This window comes from Leptodactylus fuscus, chromosome 7 (genome assembly GCF_031893055.1).
Source record: "Leptodactylus fuscus isolate aLepFus1 chromosome 7, aLepFus1.hap2, whole genome shotgun sequence".
Taxonomy (NCBI): domain Eukaryota; kingdom Metazoa; phylum Chordata; class Amphibia; order Anura; family Leptodactylidae; genus Leptodactylus; species Leptodactylus fuscus.
The window spans coordinates 113,412,914-113,426,640 of NC_134271.1; the positions used below are offsets into that span (position 1 = coordinate 113,412,914).

At 40.2% G+C, this 13,727-nt stretch overlaps 1 protein-coding gene across 6 annotated transcripts in view; it reads right to left on the reverse strand.

Annotated features, from left to right (window-relative positions):
• Positions 1-11,510: 11,510 nt before the first annotated feature.
• Positions 11,511-13,727, reverse strand: part of SIPA1L1 (signal induced proliferation associated 1 like 1) — a 220,616-nt gene continuing 218,399 nt past the window's right edge. For all 6 annotated transcript variants that reach the window (XM_075282868.1, XM_075282870.1, XM_075282869.1 and 3 more), the window contains one exon: positions 11,511-13,408. In XM_075282868.1, the coding sequence (XP_075138969.1) occupies positions 13,265-13,408 (144 nt within the window). In that variant the 3' untranslated portion in view covers positions 11,511-13,264. The remainder of the gene's footprint in view (positions 13,409-13,727) is intronic.

The window sequence follows — 13,727 nt, forward strand, 5'->3', positions numbered from 1 at the left end:
CTGTATGTTTTATAGTGGCCGTGTTACTGTATGTAATTACAGCCTCGCACCATAGAAATGAATAAGACCAGATTGTAGTTACACTGAACAACTGCTATGGAACAATGTAGTGCAAGCAGAGAAGGGGTCACAGCGCTTTTTTTGGTGGAATCAGGGCTGTAGGCAAGAGTTAATCAAGTGGACTGTGATCTCAGGCATTAATGTGAGAGATCAGAGTCTATACAGCTCAGATCCTGCTGCTATTGAACAGGCGCCATATTTTTAAGTATTAACAAGGAGAAGCATGGAGGCTCACTGGTTAGTACCGTTGCCTTGCAGTACTAAGGTTCTGCATCTGCATGGACTTTGTATGTTCTCCCAATGTTTGCACAGGTTTCCTCTGGGTATTCCAGTTTCCTCCCACATGCCAAAAATATCCTGCTGAGTAATTTGGCTTTAAATACAAACAATTTACTTGCATATTACAAATGTCCATCATTGACATCCACCATACTATTAAGGTAGATGTGAACAAGAAGTTAAGGAAACACTGTAGACCTGAAATGTGTAAGAGCAAACTATGTTATTGTCCTTAAAGGGGTTGTCCCATCTCAAGGATCCTATCTATACTGGTAGCTTATGTAAATTGAAGCCTTTTCCTAAATATATTGCTTTAGAAATTCTGCTTTGTTTGCCTGGTATGTGACTTTATTCCACCCATTGTTTACACTGTGTTACTATAACCATGGAAGTGTGAGATAGAACAAGTGACATCACTTAGTTCCGGCAGGATAAGTGACGTCCACTCACTCACTGCTCTCAGTGGCCTTGTGTCAGCCATGGTAAGAGGCACAGTGGATTAAATCCAGTGAGTGCTGTGACTCATAAAGGACATCATATCTGCTTTTTCTGAGCAGACTTTATCTTTCGTTTACAACAATAACAAATGAGACAAAATAAAGTTTTTGTCCTTTTTTTAACATTGTAGTAAATGGTGATGTATACAAATGGAGGATGCTCTAAGTGTCAGCCTATCCTCACTTGTACAGTACTGTAAGCACTGGTTAGGGCAGGTTCACTCCTGCACCCGATCTCCATTTTGCAGGTTTCGTTTCCTGCCCAAGAAACTGGACAGGAGACGGAAACCAGCAGGCAATTTTCAAACCCATTCATTTGAATGGGTTTGCAAACTGTCCGCCCGTGAGCACCTGTGAGCGTCTTCTGCTCTCTGCGCCAAAACCGTTTTTTTTAACTGGACACAAAGTCAGACATGCAGGACTTTGTGTCCAGTTTAAAAAAAAAAGGTTTCGCCACGGAGAGCAGAAGACACTCACAGGTGGACACTGAATGCCGGGTTTCTGTCTTCTGCCGACAGAAAACGGAAACCTGCAAAATGGAGATCGGGCGCTGGTGTGAACCCGCTCTGAGATGTGTAACAGCAATACAACTTTAAAACATTGATTGTAGCCTAATGTAATTTATAAAAAAAACTTTTACACAAAACAAACCTACACAATTTCAGGTTCTGTTCACATCTGCTTTGTGAATCCTACTAAGTTTGTGTGTTTGGATGTTTGTTCCTCAATCACGCTAAAACGGCTGGACGGATTCTTTTCGTGCCGCTAAACAACATGGCTCCTTAGCAGGACAGTCCCAAAAGTAGGACTCCTAGCCCCACACACACCTTCCTTGCATTTCCGGCCCCAAAATACCTCCACACTCCATATTGTTGCCTCTATGGTAGCCCTAACCCCACTCCATCACATTTACATGTATTTCCACACCTTACACACTCACATAACCCCAAAAACAAAGGTCCCGCTCTGACACCGCCATCTTCTCTCATTAGCCGCGTGCCACCGCCATCTTCTCTTATCAGCCGCGCGCCACCGCTTGGCCACTCACACCAAATGCACTTCACTGATTCACTGATGACGCCACACGCACAGTTCCCGCGCAGACCCCTCACGGCACACATCAGACCACAGAGCGCACACACAGTCTGTCCCACACCGCCACTCAGCCCCGACCCAGCAACTTTCCTTCACTGTCTGCACACTCACCGGTAAGTTCGCAGCACACACATAAGCTGCCCTGCTCTTCCTCCTCTGTCCTTCACCACAGTCGCCTGGCCATCTGGCACATCACATCACCTCTGGCCTACAACACCACTCCCCCCCCTCAAAAATAAAAAAAAAACACCTCACAAGCTCTTCTACAGTGCCCCACGGCGTACGGGACGACCATCTCGGCCCACCGCCACGCTCCACCTCACGGCGGCCACTTTCCTGCATTCCTAACCTGTGGTGACCAAAGCAACCGGGTCTCCGCCACACGTGGAGCCCCGCTGCTCATGGCCGCCATTAACCCACCCACCCTTTCATTCGCAGGCTGGCTCCTGCCTGCCGACCTGTTTCGCTTCCAGCCGCCAGCATATTCCCGCCTCCGAGCACGCTCATTCACATCTTACCATCGCGGCTGCCCTAACACCAGCCGCGATAGTAAGACACATACAATCTCCTTTGCTTGCCGGGTATACCTCATGCCTGCAATCAAAATGTACTTTGATTGCAGGCATGCACACTTAACCCCCCCCCCGCACCTTCAATAGTAACATGCCTGCAATCAAAATGCTGTTTGACTGCAGGCATGAGCAGTTAACCCCCCCCCCCCCCTCCCGGCCGTCTATGGGACTTGCAATCACATGATTGCAGGTTCAAACCCAAACAGTACAGTAAAACTAAAAGTCACACAAAACACTTCCTATAAAAAAAATAAGCCACTACAATACATACACAAGTAAGTTCAAACCCCAAAAGTGCACTAAAACAAAAAGTCACACAAAACACTTCCTATAAATAAAATACGCCACTACACCACATACACAAGTAAAAAACACTCTCACGGTGAGTTCACAAGTAGTCTACGCGCCACGCAATTTGCCGTGCGTACGGAGCGTGTCCGCCGCGTTTTTTTAACGGTGCGCGTATACGCCGTCTACGCGGCATTAAAGCGGCGCATATGCGCACCGTAAAAAAGCGTGGCGTACACGCGCCGTAAGCGCGCCGAATTGCGTGGCGCGTTTACTCCATGTGAACTCACCCTCATACATCACGGTATAATGCTTCCAGTCACATATCCTCTTCAAAGAATCAACTGAAAAAGCACGGCTATGCCTTTCCACCACATGTCCCTTCCTCATGACATCGCCAATGGACATGTTCCCGAAAACCGTAGCCCTGTTTTTTAAGCTAATTCTTTTTAATCCATAGGTCCCTTTTTTATTGAAGAATGTAATACAACCAAGATTCCGGTCCATTCACACGCAGTAATGCGGCACTCCATTTAGGCTTACTTTTACACGGAGCGCGATGTTATGGTAGCGGTTCCGCCGCGTTTTCCCCGGTCTGCGTTTTCCGTCACCTTTACAATGCCTACATGCAACCGCAAAGGCACACCATATCAAACGCGGCGCAAACGAAAGTGGCAGGAATACATTTAGCCACACCATGCTTCTCTCATGGTCAGCTTTATGTCGCTTGCTCCCGCGAAAAACAGCCCTGAAAACTTACATGTCTTGGCAGAAAATAACAAATCCTGCAATGTGGTATATAGAAGTATATTAACCCCTTAAGGACCAGGCCATTTTTTGGTTTCGCATTTTCGTTTTTCCCTCCTCACATTTCAAGAGCCATAACTTTTTCATTTTTCAGTTCAGAGAGTCACATGATGGCTTATTGTTTGCGGGACAAATTGTACTTTGTATTGGCACCATTCAATATGCTGTGCAATGTACTGAGAAGCTGGAAAAAAATTCAGAATGAGGTGCAATTGGAGAAAAAATGCATTTGCGCCATTTTCTTATGGGTTTAATTTTTACAGCGTTCACTGTTTGGTACAAATGACATGTTACCTGTGTTCTACATGTCAGTACGAACGCGGTGATACCAAATTTATATAGTATTTGAAATGTTTTGATACTTTTAAAAAAATGATAAACTTTGCAAAATAGAAAAAAAAATTGTGTCATCATGTTCTAACACCTGTAACTTTTTCATATTTCCATGTATGGAGCTGGTTGTGGTGTCTTTTTATGCGGGACAAGATGACGTTTCTATTGATACCATTTGGGGAAAGATCTGATAGTTTGATCACTTTTTATTCAATTTTTTATAGGAGGCAAAGTGTTGAAAAAAACGCTATTTGGCTATTTTTATTTTTTTTGCCGCTACGTTGTTCGCAGTATGGGATAAATGTTTTAATATTCTAATAGTTCGGGCATTTTGGAGCGCGGGGATACCTAATATGTTTATCTTTAATGTTCTTTAATTACTTTTATAGCTGATCTAGGGAAAGGGGGGTGCTTTGAACTTTTATATTTTTTTAATTTTTTCAATACTTTTAAAAACTTTTTTTTTTCTTGTTATACATTTATGATCAGACCCCTTAGGTGCCTTGAAACCTAGGGGGTCTGATCGCTCATACTATTCACTGCAATACTACAGTATTGCAGTGAATAGGAAAATCGCAGCACTTCTATTAGACGATGCCACCGTGCCGCCGGTGCCGTTTGACCGCAGTGTGTAAAGGGTTAACAGCAGCGATCGGCTCGGGCACTGACCGCTGCTGTTAGTGGCAGGTCCTGGCTCGCTCCATACATCCCCATGCGACCTATGACGTACAGTTACGTCATGGGTCGCTAAGGGGTTAACTTGAAAATCCACGCTCACGAATACAGTATGTACATTTCAAGTTTACCATCTACCACCTGACCTAAAAAAAAAATAAAAAATATCCAAAAATACAAAGATTTTTATAGCAAGATTTCTCAAATGCTCTGACAGTTTCACACGTCTTTCTCCACCCAATTCTCCAAACACCGCAGACAAAGTCGCGGGTAAAAGCTAGTGTGTGTATAAAGAAAACTGAAGACTCTCAGTCAGAGCGTGTGGTCAGGTTAACCAGGACTCATGCTAGGTTCGGGTTTCTATCCTTTGGGCCCGCTTGAGGAGCTAAAAGACAGAGACCCTATCTGCTTAAAAGCGGTTATGGTTTCTGCAGACCCCATAGACTATAATGGGGTCTGCCAGGTTTCCACTGAAAACGTTGGACAGAAAAGCCCTCCTTGCAGGACTTTTCTCTCTGCGGAGTTTAAGCTTCTCTTCATCATATTCTGTCCTCATATAGAGCAACGAAAATTGTCTACCTAGTACACTTATAAGAATCTTCTGCCATCACAATAATTGTCTGGTTTATTATTGATTATTTTGTGCATTTACTTTGGGCAGAGATGAGGAGAAAATACCAAATTGCCCACAGTAATGTAGAACTCCAGTATATACGATATACACATCATGATTTTTATTTATTTATTTTTAATATAAACAAGAAACCTTTGAGTGAAATCTAAAGGTTGCCGCTCTGTTTATTTTGTGCATTAGGTTTGATTTCCTCACTAAGTACAAGTACAGCGGTGTGTCGGCGACATTTGTTGCTCAGCAACTGTCTAAAATTACTCTGCCATGGTCTAGGACGAAAGAACATCACTTGCGGAATTTCTACATGTTATTATGTAAATGTACAGTTCAGAAAGCCTGAAGGAAGCTGATCAATAAGTAAATATGGTTTACCTGGCTGTTTTTTTTGTTTTTATTTTTTACTTATTTTTCCCTTCAAGCCCCATTCTAATCTGTTCATAGATTTTTGATTTTCTCTCTGTCCTTCCCTAACCTAACACACTAAGCAATATATTGGAGACATTTTCTACCATCTCCCCCAAGCATATAGAACTCCCACCACCATGCTATAGAGAAAATAACCATAATAAACAACGTATCTTTATTTTCTCCACATCTACAAAAGTGACAGACAAAACAAACTGTGTTTTGCAAATTAGGCAGTTTGTGCACTGGGGGCAGGCCTTTAGTTCTGGGAGAACTCAGTCACTGAAATGGATTGTGTAGACTGGAGTTGGTAATGGTCTAATCGTATAAACAGTGGTCCATGGTGTCCCTCCTGCAGGGCACCAACTGGCCTCAAAGTTGTTGTTCTCCAAATCTACAAAGGTAACATAGATAACAAAGGTATATTTACCCCAGTAATGTGCTATGTTATATTCGGTTGACATTTGCATATACTAGAACAGGAAAAGGGAACGTACGGCTCTCCAGTTGTTGCAAAACTACAACTCCCAGCATGCATACTTGCTCTGCTGTTCTTGGAACTCCCATGGAAGTGAATGGAGCATGTTGGGAGTTGTAGTTTCACAGCAGCTGAAGAGCCGAAGGTTCCCTATCCCTGTACTAGAAGTAGGTGATAGACTCCCTTTACAATTACTAAATTTCTCTAATACACTCCTTAATCAAAAAAATGTTAGACTCTTAATTACTTCAATTTTTAGAGCTTGAAAGTATATGGAATATATATAAAGTCCTTTCGCAGAACCAGCCATTCCACCAGGAGAATTCATGAGGATACGTCTAGACATGTGGTGAAATAAGTTCAATTAGTGTTGCTGTTACTTTCTATAAAAAGCTAATAAGACACTGCTAAAATTGTACCACATGGAGTCTTATATAGAGGAGCGTCGATAATACTTCAATATATTGTCTCTATACATATGGAGAATAGCCGCATGATTCACGCGGATACCGTGGAAATCACACGGACTGCCAACATCTTCCAAAAATAATCTTTGGATATTTGAAATTAAGGGTGTGGAGAGCTAAGGTAACAAGTAATACTCACTAAACCCAGTACGGCTCTTTACACCCTTTACTTGACAGATTGAATTTGAATAAAAGTTATTAGTTAGTGGTGCCAATGTTGCAGGATCTAAGAATTAAAAGGTCTCTATCAAAAAAGTCATTTTTATCTAATCACATCCTAGCATAGCCTTTAGAAAAGCTATTCCACCCATTCCTTTTGTATGTAAATTGCCTCAGTAGATTTTGAATAAGTCCATTTTAGTCACATGCTAATTAGGTTCTCGGGGCACCCCGGAAGCCTCTTCATGCACTGTCTTCTGTATATACAGCACAGACTGATGCCTCCTCCTCTCTACTCTCATACACAGCACACAGAAGGGAGAGGAGAGCTGGCTGACAACTTCCTGTGCACCGAGGAGGTTAATTAGCATATGAATAAAAACGGACTTATTCAAACACTACTGAGGCAATTTACATACTAAAGGTAGTTGTGGAATAGCCTTTCTAAAGGCTATGCAAGGATGTGATTAATTAAAAATGACTTTTGCCAATGATAGAGCCCCTTTAACCTTTAAGCCATACCCTAATGGAAACAGAGAAGACCAGCAGTGGGAGGAAACTATGCTTACTCTGAGGAATTTTCAAAAACACGTGCAACTTTATTTTGGTAATATCAAACACGACACATATCAGCGTTTTGGGGTTCTCCCCTTTATCAAGTCCAACAGTTAAACACAGGAGTATCCTTGCAGTAATTTGGTAGGGCTTCTGAAAGGACTATACCTCTGTGCAGCTACAGTCCTATGAAAAAGTTTGGGCACCCCTATTAATCTTAATCATTTTTAGTTCTAAATATTTTGGTGTTTATAACAGCCATTTCAGTTTGATATATCTAACAACTGATGGACACAGTAATATTTCAGGATTGAAATGAGGTTTATTGTACTAACAGAAAATGTGCAATATGCATTAAACCAAAATTTGACCGGTGCAAAAGTATGGGCACCTCAACAGAAAAGTGACATTAATATTTAGTAGATCCTCCTTTTGCAAAGATAACAGCCTCTAGTCGCTTCCTGTAGCTTTTAATCAGTTCCTGGATAAAGGTATTTTGGACAAACAATTCAAGTTCAGTTAAGTTAGATGGTCGCCGAGCATGGACAGCCCGCTTCAAATCATCCCACAGATGTTCAATGATATTCAGGTCTGGGGACTGGGATGGCCATTCCAGAACATTGTAATTGTTCCTCTGCATGAATGCCTGAGGATTTGGAGCGGTGTTTTGGATCATTGTCTTGCTGAAATATCCATCCCCGGCGTAACTTCAACTTCGTCACTGATTCTTGAACATTATTCTCAAGAATCTGCTGATACTGAGTGGAATCCATGCGACTCTCAACTTTAACAAGATTCCCGATGCCGGCATTGGCCACACAGCCCCAAAGCATGATGGAACCTCCACCAAATTTTACAGTGGGTAGCATGTGTTTTTCTTGGAATGCTGTTTCTTTTTGGACGCCATGCATAACGCCTTTTTTTTTTATAACCAAACAACTCAATTTTTGTTTCCAAAATGAAGCTGCCTTGTCCAAATGTGCTTTTTCATACCTCAGGCAACTCTATTTGTGGCGTACGTGCAGAAACGGCTTCTTTCTCATCACTCTCCCATACAGCTTCTATTTGTGCAAAGTGCGCTGTATAGTTGACCGATGAACAGTGACACCATCTGCAGCAAGATGATGCTGCAGCTCTTTGGAGGTGGTCTGTGGATTGTCCTTGACTGTTCTCACCATTCTTCTTCTCTGCCTTTCTGATATTTTTCTTGGCCTGCCACTTCTGGGCTTAACAAGAACTGTCCCTGTGGTCTTCCATTTCCTTACTATGTTCCTCACAGTGGAAACTGACAGGTTAAATCTCTGAGACAACTTTTTGTATCCTTCCCCAGAACAACTATGTTGAACAATCTTTGTTTTCAGATCATTTGAGAGTTGTTTTGAGTAGCCCATGATGCCACTCTTCAGAGGAGATTCAAATAGGAGATCAACTTGCAATTGGCCACCTTAAATATCTTTTCTTATGATTGGATACATCTGGCTATGAAGTTCAAAGCTCACTGAGGTTACAAAACCAATTTTGTGCTTCAGTAAGTCAGTAAAAAGTAGTTAGGGGAATTCAAATCAATAAAATGATAAGGGTGCCCATACTTTTGCACCGGTCAAATTTTGGTTTAATGCATATTGCACATTTTCTGTTAGTACAATAAACCTCATTTCAATCCTGAAATATTACTGTGTCCATCAGTTATTAGATATATCAAACTGAAATGGCTGTTGCAAACACCAAAATATTTAGAACAAAAAATATTTAAGATTAATAGGGGTGCCCAAACTTTTTCATAGGACTGTATGTGTGTTTAATGTTACCAAAATAAAGTTGCGTGTTTTTGAAAAATTCCTCAGAGTAAGCACGGTTTCTTCCCACTATTGGTCTTCTCTGTTTGCATCATCATCCTGTATGGATGTTTGGGATTACTGCTGCTTAGAACACTCCATTATTGAATATCCTACACGTTGTCATACACTCCAAAGGAGCAGGCAACCAATGGTTGCTCGGTGCAACTGTTTTTTCTACCCTAATGGAAACATCGCTGCATACTCCTTATAGAGCTCTGCTGCCATATATTATTTCTAATAATGAGTTGAGGAAGGGCCCTATTTTCATAGGTTAAGATTCAGACCCAGGTCAATATAGTACAAAAAAAATAAAAAATCTGCTACAAGGAAGTTTTTGAAAGTGAGCAAATGATAGAAATGGTGAGGAATTACAAAGTACGTTAGTACTCTGGAGGCTGCTTATGTCAACTCAATAGAGGTAAATAGCTCTGAATGGCTACATGTACAGTCTTTATTGGCAACCTGTTCAAGGAAAGGCATCTGGATAATTCTTCGTTATAAGGCAAACATTTTTGTTATTTTTTTTCCAGTAGGGAACCAATTCAGTAAGCGCCTTGCAATACCATCCCAAATACAAATGTGCGCATGAATCCTAATCCTTCTTTTATGTTTGTTTGGATACACTGGACTATAGCTTTATTCACACTGCATTATGAATAGTCTGATAATACTAAAGATTTGTGCCAAAATGCCATATGATCTCAAACAGAGGAAATGCTTTGGAAAGGTTTTCTTGCATTAGTCTGGTTGAATCCTGTCTTTTTCTAAAGTCTTCTCCTAGGCTTTAGAAGTGGAGACATGTTAGCATTTGTCATTGCCATTTGCTAATATGTATTATCCCTGTGTTTTGATATAATGTACATGGTGAAGTCATGGATATTAGCTATGACATCACACTGCTTATTTTTTACGGCATCTGTTTTGTGATATCACTGTGCTCCTTAGTCATTAGTTATGACATCACTGTGTTATCATTGTGATCTGTAATTACTGTTTCTTGGTCATTAGCTGTGATATCACTGTGGTTATTAAAAGGGTTTTCCAAGCTAAAAATATTGATGACCTATCCTAAGGATCGATCAGCTCAATCATTGATCAGAGAAGGGAGAAGGAAACAGCAGCTCTTCTCTCTATGTAGTGGTCAGACCAGGTTTACCAGCATGACTTGGGTTCAACCACAACACAGAGAACAGAGCTGTCTGCCCGTCCTGACAACAGCTGATCAGAACGGTTGTTGACTGTCAGGCTCTTACCTCTCTGTTCGTCCCCAACCATTGTACTGTAAGAGAAGGATACTTTTTTTTTTTTTTTTTGTACCTGTAGGATTGTTTCCAAGAATATGGTGAATAGGACGTGGCACATCTTTGGTACAAAAAAGGCCCTTACTGCTTCAACCCTTCTGGGACCAGTTCCAAGGTATTGTTAGAAACTTGGGTCAACCACACTTTGAACTCACCGCCCTGAGTCTCTTTCTGTCCCTTCCATCTGATGTTTACAAACTGAAGAAGCACCTTCTTATCTCTCATCTCTTGACCGCTGTGAAAGCTCTAATAGCACTCTATTGGCTGCAGACCACTGCACCCTCCATCGCCCAGTGGAAGGAGAAAGTAAACAAGATCGCCAGGTTTGATGAGCTGTCGAGTTGGGCAAGTGGAACACATGACCGCTTCTTAAAGATCTGGTCTCCTTGGTTGAATTATCAGACTTAATATACCATCGGTGACCATGTCAGGCCCTCTCCTCTTTTTTGCTCTTCTTTTTTCCTTGCATTTTCCATCTTTCTCCTGTAATATTTTACTGTTTTCTTTTTCTTTCCATTTTCCTATTTCTCTCCCTGTCCCCCCTCCCCCTGCCATGGGGTGTGTGTTTAGCCGTGACACTGTTTTATTTTAACTGCATCTCAGTATGCTGATTTTTGTAGTTCTTTTTGGTTCTGAAAAGAGTTATGCCTACATACGGAGGTCCTCATATTTCTTGATTCTATACAGATATTTTAAGACCTCTGTAACACTCCTTTAATGCAACCCTTATGTTCAGACTTGGTTGTAATTTTGATGATGCCTTCATTTTCTTTTGTATTTCGTACTTTGCTACTATGAAATTTTTTTTAATAAAACCTGTGGAAAAAAAAAGCCCTTACGTCCACTATTCCCAGTTTTCTGATGGAATAAAATCCCTTGACCCCCCGTTCCCCCCACCGCCCGATTTGTGACTGCATTTGACTACATTGCACTAGCCTTCACATCCTTTTTAGGCTGTACAATGAGTTTTGCCTGCAGTTAAAAATGAACTTAGAAATCTAAATCTTTAGATATTTTTATACTACTTCTTAAAGACGAATAACCAAAACCAGTAAACTTTTAAAACCAGTTTATTTTCAGGATTTTACAAGTTTTCTCTGCAACCTCAGATACAATAACTTTGTTGCAAAATTCTAATAAATAGCCTGCCTCAAGCACCTCCCTTTCTAAAGAAGAGAAATCAAAGATTTCAGAACGTTTGAGAGAGGCTTGCAAAAAAAAAAGAAAAAAAAAAAATTCAATGTACAAGTGATACCAGGCATTATTATATAAATCTCCTTCATACAGTCATTAAAAAAAAGACACAAACACTTTTTTGATCTCAATTATAACATCTTACCAAACGACTCTGGTAGGGTAAATAACTAAACTGTAAGCTTTTGCCGTGTGGGTGAATAGAGTATTTCTGTACATGCCTTTTAAGCAAATAAAAACAAAAATAAAAAAGCACATCTTTAAACATTGCAAAGAAACAAAGTGTCACAAACCTTACCAATAAAAGCATTGCAAACAATATTTTCAGAGAACAAATTACATTTTCTTACAAAATATAAATCTCTCTGCCTAGATAGAATCTGGTAGCAAATATAGGGTTTGGTTTAAAAATTTCGGTTATAGGCAAATTTTAAACTGTTCATTTTGATGCTATGTAGGTTTCCATTATGTAGAGTGGAACAGAAAAAAGTGCAGGTGACTTAACGTATCTTCGCCCTCTATATTGCTGAAATAAATAGCCCAAATTATGACTGCGCAATATTCATACAGCTGCTTATAGGCAAGTGGGACTTTTTTTTTTTGTATATATATATTTTTTTACAAGGTTACTACAAAGTGTATTGAATTGAAAATTGTGCGCTGTGATATGTGCTTCTACATAACCATAAAAGATGCAAACAAATTAGTGTTTCATTAAATTAAAAAAAAAAAAAAATAGATTTTTTTTTTGTAGGTTAATTGTTACATTTCTGAATATGAACAGGGCTCAATTACAGAAGGGTCCACCAGGGACAGACACAATCTATGGTCTTGTACATTTTAGTAGATGATTTATACAGGGTACTGGTTGAGGGGTGTGAAATAGACTGATTTAGAGATCAGCAGAGGGTCTTTTCCACAAGTTGAAAAGGAAGAGTCAATGCGATAGCAAAAAAACAAAAAACAAAAAAAAAATCTGCATAATAACCCTGTACCTTTAATTTATCAGTGGATTGGGGTTTATTGCTATTTTACAAACAAAAAATTGAGGTACAAGTAACTATCTACATTAGGGGGTAAAAAAAAAAAAAAAAAGTCTTAATAAGACCATGGAAAACACCATACTACAATAAAAACACAACCAAACTTCCATTGCTCGCTGGATAACATACACAGCACATCATTGAAGCTCTATCTTACTAGATGGCTTAATTTGCTTTCTTATGCTAATTTGCATCAGAAAATTGTTTCAAGTGATACAACCCATTCAAAACCAAAAGAATAGTCATTTTATGGCAACATTTTTTTTTTTTGCAAAGGGATTATTGCCTAAAAAGCGACCAGGTTTGGCATATTTTGTTTTTGCGTTCAAAACTGTACAAGATTTACTTCTGAAAAATTCACATTTCAGCTAATACGTTTCTTATTCTGTGTAATCCTCAGAACATCGGCAGTATGTGTAAGTGATACTTTTCAATACATGCAGGCAGGTTAGAAAGTAGGGAGATGTGAAACACTGCGGCTTCTTTATATGTACACTTGGATCCAGGTGCGATTAAAGCTAAAGGTCTACGGTACACACACGACTGGACACAAGAAGTCTTCTGCTCTGTACAGTCTGTATTGTCCATTAGCTCATGTCTATAGTGTTAAACACCCATTCTGTGAACTTCTTCAATTTTGCAGACGCATTCTGGGATTCTTCCTGCAAGCGCAGGTTGTCTTCTCGCAAGAGTTGCACTTCAGCTTGAAGATTTGCTTTATCTTCCTTTTCCTACAGAAAAAAACCCACAATAATTAGGGATCAATTTGACTGTGTTGTATCAGTACTAGCTGTATGGCGGCTGCTGTTGTACTACAACAATCATCAGTACAGGAGTGACACATTTATATTGTTTACTAGTGTGTTTGCATTTTATTTTCCTTTTTTAGAAGGGGTTGCCCAGTTTCAGCAGTTTTCCCCACGATTTTCTATAACTCTTCTTGCTGTTTACTTCTAGTAGATAAAAACCAGTCAATGGACATGTAATGGGGAAACAGGTGCACAGCTTGGTACAGTCACAGAATGTGATCAGACATGTCTTGTAACGCCC